The 12,314-nt window shown below is 51.0% G+C and overlaps 1 protein-coding gene across 1 annotated transcript in view; it reads left to right on the top strand.

Annotated features, from left to right (window-relative positions):
* The first annotated feature begins 9,652 nt into the window (after window positions 1-9,652).
* Window positions 9,653-12,314, top strand: part of TXNDC5 (thioredoxin domain containing 5) — a 29,616-nt gene continuing 26,954 nt past the window's right edge. The window contains exon 1 of the mRNA XM_034961411.3: window positions 9,653-9,951. Coding sequence (XP_034817302.3) covers window positions 9,686-9,951 — 266 coding nt within the window. The 5' untranslated portion in view covers window positions 9,653-9,685. The remainder of the gene's footprint in view (window positions 9,952-12,314) is intronic.

Raw genomic sequence — 12,314 nt, 5'->3', positions numbered from 1 at the left:
TGCCCATTCCTCCTAATCTCCTGGTCTTCAAAACAGTGAGATGCCCCAGGACTCAGCCCTTAAACCTCTTCCCTCCTCTGCACTCACTCCCACAGGGATCTCCTCCTGTTCCAGGGCTTTAAATACCATCAAATGCTAACGACTCTCAAATTTATATCTGGCCTGCATCTCTGCCCTGGACTTGAATAGCCATCTGCCCACTCTGTGTATCTGCAGACTTCCCCATTGTAGTATGTTCAACATTGAGCAACTCTTTCCCAAAACCTGTTTCCCATCTCAGATTATAACAACTCAGTGCTCCTAGCCACTCTGGCTGAACGCCTCAGTGTCATCCTTAACTCCTCTCTTTCTCTCACCACCCTCAGCCCACATCTGCTGAGTCAGCAAATCCTGTTGGCACATACATCAAAAGAGACCCGGAACCTGCTTCTCATCACCCTCCCACCTCCGCCTTAGCGTGAGTCACCAGTATCTTGTGCTGGGATGGTTGTAATTGCTCCCGGAGTGGTCGCCTCCCTTCTATCCTTGCCCCCTTCGCATTCCTCGCTACAGCTCTCAGAGCCATGCTGTAGAAATAATTGGAAGCCAGATCCTGTCGTGTTTCTTCTGAAAACCCTCTGATGACTTCCCTTCTCATTCGTAAAAGCCAGTGTTCTCATTCTGTACTGCCTTCTTATTCATTCGCTCTAAGTCCTTTGCAGTTGCTGATCCCTCGGCTGGAACCAGATATTCACATGTGTTTCTCCCTCACGTCTTTACTTGAAAGCCATGTCCCCAATAAGCCTATCCAAACCCTGACATCCCATCTGAACCTTGACACTTCATACCCCCTTCCTTGCCTTGTTTTCTTCTGGGCTTCTACCACTGGCTAACATAGTGTTTATCTTCTATATCTTACGTATTGGCTGTTTCCCCACCTACAATGGAAGTTCATTAGGACTAGGGTTTTTGTCTATTTCAGTTGTTGCTGATCCTCAGCACCTAAAAACGTGCCTGACACAGACTAGATCCAATAAATATTTGTTGAGTGAATTCTCTTGCAATTAAATGCACACAATGGAAGAGGAGATGTTGCAGCTATAATAAGCAAAGGAAACCAGACACTGATCCTTCCATGTGAAATACGACCCAAACTTCTATATATAATACTTCACAGAGTGTTCTGCAGAGGATTAACAACACAAGAGACACCACAAATAAAAAGGAGTCCACAATCAAATAAGTTGGGAAATACTGCATAGGATACTTTTAGGAATTCAGATGGTGCAATCGCAAATAAAAATCTCTGATAAATCATTTAGGAAATAGGTTTCTATCTCTTTCTTTCTTCTTCCATTAGCACTTCATCCAGCCAATTCTTAAGTAGTCTTCAAGGCACAGTGTGTTGGCCAGGTGTGGTGGCTCATGCCTGTAATCTCAGCACTTTGGGAGGCTGAGGTGTGCAGATCACCTGAGGCCAAGAGTTTGAGACCAGCCTGGCCAACATGGTGAAATCCTGTCTCTACTAAAAATACAAAAATTAGCTTGGTGTGGTGGTGGGCGCCTGTGATCCCAGCTATTTCAATGGCTGAGGCATGAGAATCGCTTGGATCCAGGAGACAGAAGTTGCAGTGAGTCAAGGTCGCACCACTGCACTCCAGCCTGAGAAATAGAGTGAAATTCTGTCTCAAAAAAAAAAAAAAAAAAAAAAAAGGACTCAATGTATCAACAGTTGACATTCTTTCAGGCTGCCCAGCTTCACTGGACACCTTTCCTGCATTTGTGGAGCCTCTGACCTAACCGCCACAAGTTAGGATAGAGCGGAGACCATTGAGCCCTACTGCAGTGAGGCTTCCATTGGAAGCTAGTTTTGCGAAGAAGCAGGGGTCATGCAAAGTCCATCCTGCAGGGCAGCGGTTGCAGAGGTTCCCATGGTCACATATAGTGTCCTGTACCAGAGGTGCGATAGGAGGAATCTGCATGTCGAGGTAGTAGCAGTGGTGGCAGTATTGTGATCTAATTTGAGCAGTATTGTAATCTAATTTGAGCAGTATTGTGGTCTAATTTGGGCATTGTTCCTGGCTTCTCTATCTCCTAACCCTAACCCTAACCAAGTGTTCCTCAAACATGTCTCAGTCAGAGCTTTTCTCTTAAGAAAACACCTATTAACTTCCAGCAAACATCAGCGTTCCTTTGGTGGTCTGCTCCACATCTGTGCTCTCGGAGCCCTGCTACAGTCCGCCACAGGAGCACCAGGGACTGAGATCCTGGCTGTGTCTCCTCTAATCCCGGGAATTCTCAACCCTAGGAAGTAGGACAAAGCCATCAGTATTGCTTTCAAGACCTAGATGATTGCAATATGCAGCCAGAATTGAGAACCCCCAGGTAGGATAAACATCTTCCTGGATTCTGAACTTGGAATAGTGTTCTGAAATTCAGGCAGCTATGAAGAGCTGGCCCCTAAGTGCTGTGAGAGGCATGTCCCCATGCCCGTATGGAATGCCACAGATCCAAGGCCAAGGCCATCACTGCAGGCCAGCGCAGCTGAAAGAGGAGTGGAACAACTCAGTGAGCAACCTGCATCAGGGAGAAGTCTTCTCTCCTGTTATGAAGTCCAGGTGCTGGTGAGCATCAGCTTCTGGATCAGCCTATTGGCCCCGCACCTGGGGACTCTGGGAAAAATAAGAACTCCTGTAATAGCATCTAGCAGACAAAGAGCTGGGAGAATGACAGGGGCATGAACGAGAAGAGCCAGCACTTGCACAGACTGAATGAGCTCATGGGAGCTGGAGTGAGTGTTCTGTGCACTTTGAGAAACAGCACAGATCATTCAGCTTAGTGGTCATGATCCAGTCAACAAAGAAACTCTCTTTATTCTCCACCCCCCTTCCCCCGAGACCTCACAGATCCCACGTGGATTTTGAAAGCTTTTATCTGCCAAATACCCGAATCTGTTATATTATAATGTAATGTGGGTTTTTGGTGCTTATTAATTGTTTAGTAGGCTGTGTTGCCCAAGGAGCTTGTGAGAGTAGTGAGTAAATATGAACTTTCCATTAACCATTTCGATACACTGAAAACAGCTCTACTCCCTGTGTGACTCCAGCCTGGGAATTCACTTTGGTCTTTTTCTTTAGATTTTCTCTGATGAGAGCAATCCTCTAGCTTTTTCTCCACTTCCCAACAATCACATTTGAATGGTCACATGAGCTCATCAAGAAAAACACAGTTTTTCTTCTTCTTTAGAGGCACCTACCAAGGTGTTCTGACCAAATTAGAACAACAGGATGTAAATGCTTTCAGTACCTCCTAAAAGCAGTACTGTTCGCCCAATAATAACTCAGGATGCACCTGTTAAAGTGGTTCAAATGGTGGCATTTCAGTTTCTGAATGTCCTGGGGTCGTCTTGACAATGTTACAACACATTTGGGTCTTGTGTTATCCTCTGGAGGTGGAAAACAAAAGCTGTATTTTTCCCATTCAGTAGCCATTCCTCCCATGTCAGTTCTTATGTGCTCCCTGGGATGAGGACAGCTTCCAACGAGAGGCTTTGCCATGCACCTACAGGGCTGCTGTCAGAAGGGAGTGCAGCTCCTTGAAGGCTGTGGATTTGCAATAAGAAGGCAGTGTAGACCGGGCGTGGTGGCTCACGCCTGTAATCCCAGCACTTTGGGAGGCCAAGGTGAGTGGATCACGAGGTTAGGAGATTGAGACCAGCCTGGCCAACATAGTGAAACCCCGTCTCTACTAAAAATACAAAAATTAGCCGGGTGTGGTGGCAGGTGCCTGTAGTCTCAACTACTCGGGAGGCTAAGGCAGGAGAATTGCTTGAACCCAGGAGGCAGAGGTTGCAGTGAGCCAAGAGCATGCCATTGCACTCCAGCCTGGGTGACAGAGTAAGAATCTGTCTCAAAAAAAGAAGGCAGTGTAGCAATACTATTTTGCTAGAAGTAGTACTAACTTCTAACAATACAGACCAACATACCTATTGCCTTTTCTGCTTGGGAAAGGCCATGATTTTGAGGGGGGTCTCTCTCAAGCAAGCCATCCTCTGAGGGTAGACAAATGTGACTTTTCATCCATTCCTTCATGCATTCATTCAACAAACAGGTATCGTATTAGTCTGTTTTTGCGCTGCTGATAAAGACATACCTGAGATTGGGCAATTTCCAAAAGAAAGAGGTTTACTGGACTTACAATTCCAAGTGGCCGGGGAGGCATCACAATCATGGCAGAAGGTGAAAGGCACGTCTCACATGGCAGCAGACAAGAGAAGAGAGCTTATGAAGGAAATCTCCCCTTTTTAAAACCATCAGATCTCATGAGACTCATTCACTATCATGAGAACAGTGCAGGAAAGACCTTGTCCCCATGATTCAATCACCTCCCACCGGGTTCCTCCCACAACACATGGGAATTGTGGGAGTTACAATTCAAGATGAAATTTGGGTGGGGACACAGCCAAACCATATCAGGTATTAAATGCCTGCTGTGTACCAGACATCACGTTAACACCTCTCAGGCCATGGGACTTACAGTTTAGAGGGAAAGTCCGAGGCTAAACAAAATTTACACAATCAAATAATTACCCTTCTGTGAAGGGATATGGGGAGAAAGGACAAGATATTAGTGCAGGAAGCCTAACCCCAGCTGGAGGTCAGGGAATTTTTTACTGAGAACATTGTATTATTTCATCGCTGTACACAAATTCAGTTGTATCTTCACTTTTAGGCTTTCTGAGCTGGAAGCCACGCTGCTTGGCGATGGGAATCTAAGCAGGACCATGTGTGGCTGCTACCATATGAAGCAACATGTCAGTCCCTTGGGAGGGCTGGGAGTTCAGAGGAAGTGACACTGAGCAGCCTGTGTGGAGGGGTGGCCGGGTCATGCAGGAAAGGCCGCATGTGAGAGAAGGTGCCAGGCACAGTGAGTCAGTTTGTTTTGGTGGAGCCTGGGAAAGAGATGTGGTTAGAAAGAGGGGTTCCTTCATCCAACACTTGTTGAGCCTCGACTGTATCCAGGCATTTGGGTGCTAGGGAGAGAGTAGTGAATGTGGCAAATAGCCCCTGGCCTTCGGGGAGCTTATTGATGGAGAAGACGGCCACCTTAACCAGCTAAGTCTGCAACAAAATGGCATCAAATGACAAAAAATGTTATGCAGAAATTAAACAGCATGGCACTGGTGAGAGCTCAGTGGGCAGAGGGAGGCTGCTGCAGAGAGGGGCTTTGACTTGTCAATGTGGAAAGGCAATCGCCAGGCACTGAGGAGGTGGCGTGGGGGCAAGAGACCTGAGGGTGCAGGGAGTCCAGTCACAGAAGACAGGAAGGGAACAAGCACAGGGCACCACACACAAGGGCCTGAGAAGGGGAATGCTGGGAGGGTATCTAGAATCATCCCAAATGGCTAGAATCTAGGCGAGCAGAGGGCAGAGTGGTATGGGTTGAGATTGCATCTTTCCTGAAGGCCCTTGCAAGCCAAGGCAAAGAGCTGGAATTTGACTGTATATGAAGGGAAGCCCCTGAAGGAAGTTAAGCAAAGGAGTGACACGATTCAATTCTAGCTGCTGGATGAAGGATGGATGGGAAGGACTTAAGAGTGGAAACAACATTCAGGAGGCTACTGTAGCAGACAGGAAGAGAAGGATATGGCAGCAGTGGAGAGATATCAGTCAGTGGGAGCTGTGGCTCAGAGATGGCAATGATTGGACTTGCTGATGGGGAGATGGAGTAGGAGGCGGGGATCAAGGCACTGCAATAAGGAAAAAGGGTAACAAAGTTTACAACTCAGAGGTCGGGGGTGGTGGCTCACACCTGTAATCCCAGCACTCTGGGAGGCTGAGGCAGGCAGATCACTTGAGGCCAGGAGTCTGAGACAAAGTTTGCAACTCAGGTTTCTGGTTTGTGCAACAGCGAGGAAGAACTATTTACTGAGGAGGGGAAATCGGAGGACAAGCAGATTGCTGCAGGGAAGCACAAGGTCAGCTTCAGCACACCTGCAGGACAAACAAGAGGAGGCATCCTGTAGATAGTGAGAGCTCAGAGAGAGGCCTCGGCTGCAAATGTACACTTTGGCACCAGCATATAGATGGTGTTAAAGCCATGGCTATGGATGAGATCACCTAGGGAGTGAGTGTAGAGAAACAAAAGTGGGTTGGAGGCTGAGCGCTGAAAACTGACATCAAAGGTTGGGTTGAAGAGACTGAGGAGTGACGTGGGGATGGTAGGAGGTAGATCAGAGAAGCAGAAAGGACGGTGGATGCAGATGGGGCCAATGGCAGTTGTACCAACGCTGCTGAGAAGCCCTGGAAGATGAGGAACATAAAGTGTTCATTTGACTTGTCAATGTGGACATCTTCAGTGACTTTGAGAAGACTTGGTGTGTGGCAGGTTTGAGAGTCAGAGTGGCATGAGCTGAAGGATGAATGGAAAGTGAAATACAGATAATTTTTTTTTTTTTTGGTTATACACTGATGAAAATGGTCCAGTAGGAAGGAGTGATGAGTAACTTGTGCAGGAGAGAAAGAGAGGAGCTGAAGAACAAAGCCTTTGAGCAGGGAGCAGGGAGGGCATATGAGATTCCTAGGGCTGCTGTAACACCACACTCTTGGTGGCATAAAACCACGTACGTTTATTCTCTGACAGTTTTGGAGGTCAGAAGTCCACAACCAGTTGCACTGGACTATAAATTGTCCACAGGACTGCAGGTCCCTCCAGAGGCTCTGAGGGGGAGTCTATTTCCTTGCTTTTTCCAGCATCTAGAGCTGCTTTTCCTGGCTCTTGGCCCCTTCATCTTCCAAGCCAGCAGTGTAACATCTTCAAATCTCTTTCTGCTTTTGCTACGTCGCCTCCGGCTGTGTAGTCAAATTTCCTTCTGCCCCTCTGTTATGAGGACACTTGTGATCACATTTAGGACCCACCGAGATAATCCAGGGTAATCTCTCCAGCTCACGACCCTTAATTTAATCACACCTGCAAAGCCTTCTGCCATATAAAGAAACAATCAGATGTTTCAGGAATTAGGACCTGGTTATCTGTGAGGGGCATTGTTCTGGAGGACTGGGCTTTGCTAGGCAGGGATATACTGACTTGCTCCTTTGTGGGCAGAGGGAAAGGTGCCTGTGCAGGGGTGTGTAGATTTGGCGGGGGAGGGATAAGGGAGCTCATGCTTTTGGCTTCATTTTTCTTAGAAACATGAGATAAAGCTGGCAGCTGAGAGGATGGCGACTGACAGGGTTGGGTGGGGAGAGGAGAGGAGGAGCAGTGTCCGTGGAAGTATGGAAGCATCTCAGAGAGTGGGGCAGCACACTGCCTAGGGAGAGGTAGTCAGTTTTAGGGCAGGGGTGAGGAGGAATTTAAGGCTTATTTTTACCAGTGTGAAGGAGACATGCTGCTTGACTGTGCAATTTTTCTCCAGCAGAGTCTGGCTACCTGGTTGAAGGCACAGGGAACCCAGAGAGACAAAGCTCACCAGCATCTGGGGGGAGAATGTGGCAGGGCAGGAAGTGAAGGGTGAGACTCCATGGGCTGTAACTTGGCCAAGAGGCAAGAGAAGACATAGCAGTCTGTTGGGCTGTGAGGGGATTGTAGAAGATGGTGGGGTGGGTAGCTCAGAGGTCATGATGAGAAAGAAGCATTGCAGAAATGGGTTTCTTGAGCAAACAGTCGAGGAGGTGCTGGGCAGAGTGGATGCCTTCAGATTTTGGAGATGGTGCAGATGCTGGTGATGACAAGTGCTAGGGTCTCCCTTTTGGGTGTGAGTTACTGAGGGAAAGGTAGATGGAGCATCCACCTGGATGCTGAAGATGCCAGGAATGAAAGACAGGAAAGGGGTGGCCAGGAACACTGTGAGCCGGGAACCAAAGTCTTCACTGAACCAGGAAGAGTGATGTGGAAGAATGACAGGAACTGGCAGGGCAGAGGGTGCCATGCCCAGTGGCATCAATTTAAGGAGTACTGAAGGTTTTGTAGGATTTGGAAGGAGCAATGGGGAACCAGGAAGGCATCAGCTTTACTTCCTGGCTCTGAGGGACTCCAGCTGTGAAAGAATGAGCAGCCACCACTTGAGAGAGCTCCTAGAACTGTGTTTCAGTTAAAAACGAAAGACACTGATGCTGTAAGAGTGTATGGCGATGCTTGCGGGAATTTTCCAACAGCACCGTGGAAGGGTTTGGGAGGTTTGAGGTGTTGGAGAACACAGGGATTAGAGTTTGGCAATAACAGTTATTGGAGAGAATCCCTGGATTTCTAGTGTTGAGTGAGTTTCACAGGGACACAAAGCATGATGCAACCACATCACGGAAGGCCTTGAATGGCTGCCCCAGGAATTACTATTTCACCCCATCGGCCAAGGCCATGGGGACAGTGGTGGTGTTTTGGTCCAAGTGTAAGCAGCAAACTGTCTTGGTCAAAGGCAGGCTTTAGGAAAATTAATTTTCCAGCCATGTGAATGAAAGATACTCTTAGAAAGCTACTGCAATAGGCCAGGCTTAGTCTCCGTTCAGGGTATGAACACTGAGAATGCTGGAAGGAAATCATGGTTACAGGAAATGCGGTTGAATTTTGAGACACACGGGAAAAGAGCGAGCAATGCAAGATGCCTCCCATGTTTCAAGCTTAGGTGACTGGGAGAACAGACTTTGGAGGGAGATTGATGGTTTTGGTGTTTGGCAACCCATGGTTAAAGGTTCATAAGTGGCTGGGCCTAAGGCGGGAGCAGAATAATGACAGGTGAGACAGTGGGCGCGTCCCCTGTTGCCAAGCCAGGAGTTAACTACCTAGGGCTTCCTGGATTGAGGATAATCAAAGAGCAGGCAGGATCCCGGAAAGCAACCCGGTGATTCTAATTTAGCTTCAGATCCCCGGGGTAGGGCTGGAGCTTTCGATTACCATCTGCTGTAAGGTGTGTGTGCAGGTGCGAGTTATGAGTCGCCGGGCAGGGATGCCTTCGGGCCATTCCACAGGCTGAGTTCAGCCATAGCAGGCGTGCTGTCATTCATTTTAGTAACCGGGATAAATGAGGGCACAGTAGGACCCCAGTCAGTCCTGCTAGGTGCCTTCTTGTCTAGAAGAGGCCGCTTTGACTTTCTCTCCTCTTCATCCCTGAGTTAAGGCCGGGCAGGGGTAACCAGCAAGGGGTTCACTTGGGAAGCGGGTTTCATCACCCCTCTGAGCCCAGGTCGAGAATCACAGTTGAGCTCTGGCCAAGAATCTAACTAATTCAGGTGCAAACCCCACCGTCTTTTGCCCGATTTCCTATATTCTGCTGACAGCAGCTCTCTCCTTCCTTTGGCCTGAAATCGCGGGGTGCTTGTGTGAGCTGAGATTAGCCGAGGCTGACCTGCCCCTCCGTGGTTTCCCGCTGGCCTCATCGTTACTTCGTGTGTTCACCGCCGCTCTGAGCAGAGCGGGCCCCTGGGGAAAGGGGTGCGGGCCTGGGTTGCGGAGGCGCAGGAGCCTCGCGGGATTGGGGCGAGCCGTCCCATGGCGGGAAGGCAGGAGGCCGGACTCGGAAGGCTCTCCCAGACTCGGTCCCTCGCTCCAGCCCTTCCCTGCCGGGGCGCGGAGCCGGGCCTCGGGCGGGTAGCGGTCGCGCGCCGGCGCGGGCGGGCGGGGAGAGGAAGGGGCGCGGCCTCTCGGGGGCGGGGCGCGGGGCGGGCGCTGCGAGGGGACCGGAGGCCGCGGCGAGAGCGCGCCCAGCCCCGCCGCGATGCCCGCGCGCCCAGGACGCCTCCTCCCGCTGCTGGCCCGGCCGTCGGCCCTGACTGCGCTGCTGCTGCTGCTGCTGGGCCATGGCGGCGGCGGGCGCTGGGGCGCCCGGGCCCAGGAGGCGGCGGCGGCGGCGGCGGCGGACGGGCCCCCCGCGGCAGACGGCGAGGACGGACAGGACCCGCACAGCAAGCACCTGTACACGGCCGACATGTTCACGCACGGGATCCAGAGCGCCGCGCACTTCGTCATGTTCTTCGCGCCCTGGTAACGCCGCGCAGACCGGCGCCCTGCTCCGCACTTGGCGCTTCGGGGGGCGTGGGGCGCTTGGGCGCCGCGGGCGGGGGGTCCCGGGCCCGGGGCCACGTGGACGCCGACGGCTCTGGTCAGCGGCGTGCGTGCTACGGGCGCGGGGCTCGGGGCTCAGGGGTGCGGGGTGTAGTACTGGGGGCGCGGGGCCGGGAGCGCGGGGACCCTGCGGGTTCGGGGCTCCGGCTGCGGGGGGGCGGGGGGCGCGGGCGCCGCGGCTCGGGGCCGGGAGCCGGGGACTGCAGGGGACCGAGGGCTTGGGGCTCCGGGTCGGGGGGCGTGAGCTCAGCGGGCCGGGCACTCGCGGCTGACGTGGCGCTCGGCGGCCGGGGCGGTGCGGGAGGAGGGGGCGGACCCCGAGGGGACAGCCGGGAAAAGCCCGCCCTGCGCCGCGCTCCTGAATTCAACCGCCTCTTGCACCTCGGCACCGAGGGAGGGGAAGGTGGGGTCGTCGCCCTTTCGGGCAGCCGGGAGTCCAAATGTCACCCCGCGGTCCCTGCCCAGCGCCCCAAACTTCCTGTGCCGGCCGGACGCGCGGCCTGCCCGTGGGCCACGTGCACTCACCAGAGCGGCCTTGCTGCTGCCGCGGCCACCGGGGTCGGCTGGGACACTTAGGCTGCGGGCACGTCCCCTTCCAGAGGCTTTAGTTGAAAAATAGAACCCAGGAAGGTGTGGTTTCCCACTTTGTGCGTGTTTTGTGGGATAGGAAGGAGTGGTCCAGGCAGAGGAGGGTTGCTGAGCTACCCCGGGAAGACCAAGGTAGTGCGAATTCTGGAACCCCTGCGCCCCCCTGCAGCTCAGGGTGGATGTACTCTCTGAACGGAGCCCACTGGTCCTCAACTCCAGGCTGTCCTGTCACCTCCCTGCTGCTCTCTCGGGTCCAGGTCACTTGTTATGTGTGAGATCGGAAAAGCCCCTCCGTTGAGCAGATGGTCCCTCTTGCTTTGGTTCTCTGGGCGAGGCTTTGGTGTGGGCCTCGCTGCTGACCTGAGAGACCCCTACCCTGGCACTCATCCCACGGAAGAGCTTCCTGTCATTCACACAAGCATGTGCACAGCTTTCCTGCCAGTGCCGGGATGCCCCGAGGAAGGGAAGTGACCACAGGCCAGAGCAGAAAGCCATAATTTTAGGACACAAGACCTTTGAGAGGTTGGAATAGCCTGCAGGTTCTTGTTGCAGAACTTGGTATTCTTCCCCAGAGCTCAGTAGAGGCTCACTTGGGAAAGGGATGTAGGGAGGCATAGAGAAAACGTACCCTAAGAAAAATGGCCAGTTCAGAAATTGTACCTTTCAAACTGGGAGAAACGTTTTTCTCTTAACCCTGTATTCAGGTTATTACTGCGTTTCAGTTCATTTGGAGTTAAATCAACTTTTTGGGCCACTGTGGGTTTATTAACAATGTATATATGAAGTACATTATGTTTCACATTCCTAAGAACCAACTGACTCGAATTTTTAGAACTCCAATGGTTTAGAAATTACTTTGTAACATAAAACAATCAGGCAGTATTAACAGTTTCTCTCTGTTCGGGAGTATTCTCAGCAACTATTTTAATTAAATGTACTACTTAATTGGAGCCTATTTCAGTGGAATACATCTGTCGATGGGTTTTCTTTTTTCTTTCTTCATTATTTATTTATTTTAGAGATGGGATCTTGCTCTGTTACCCAGCCTGAAACCAGTGGTACGCAGCCGCAGCTCACTGTAGCCTCTAACTCCTGGGCTCAAGTGATTCTCCTGCCTCAGCCTCTGAAGTAGCTGTGACTACAGGCGCAGGTCATCACACCCAGCTTATTTTGTTGTTGTTGTTTTTGTTGTAGTTGGTAGAAACAGGGTCTCGCTATGTTGCCGGGGCTGGTCTCAAACTCCTGGCCTCAATCAGTACTTCTGCCCTGGCCTCCCAAAGTACTGAGATTACAGGCATGAGCCATCGCATCCCATTCTTTACTTTTTTTTTTTTTTTTAAAAGAAAAACTGACATGCAGATGTAATAAGTCCCCACAGTGCCAAAGGAATTTTAAGTTTAGAATCTTTGCAATAAATACCAGCTAGTCCTGGGCTGAGTGAGAGAAAACTGGCACATCTGGGCACTTGGTATTAAGTAAATTCCTTTTTCATTATATGTGGCTTGTAGACATTTAGCTGGATGCTTCCAGAATAATTAGCTTTATGTTGTTACTTTTTTTTTTTTTTTTTTGAGATGGAGTCTTGCTCTCTTGCCAGGCTGGAGTGCAGTAGCGCAATCTTGGTTCACTGCAACCTCCACCTCCTGGGTTTAAGCGATTCTCCTGCCTCAGCCTCCTGAGAAGCTGGGACTACA

The sequence above is a fragment of the Pan paniscus genome, chromosome 5 (assembly GCF_029289425.2).
Source record: "Pan paniscus chromosome 5, NHGRI_mPanPan1-v2.0_pri, whole genome shotgun sequence".
Taxonomy (NCBI): Eukaryota; Metazoa; Chordata; class Mammalia; order Primates; family Hominidae; genus Pan; species Pan paniscus.
The sequence above is the reverse complement of the archived record's forward strand: the minus strand, read 5'-3'. Positions and strand labels throughout refer to the sequence as shown.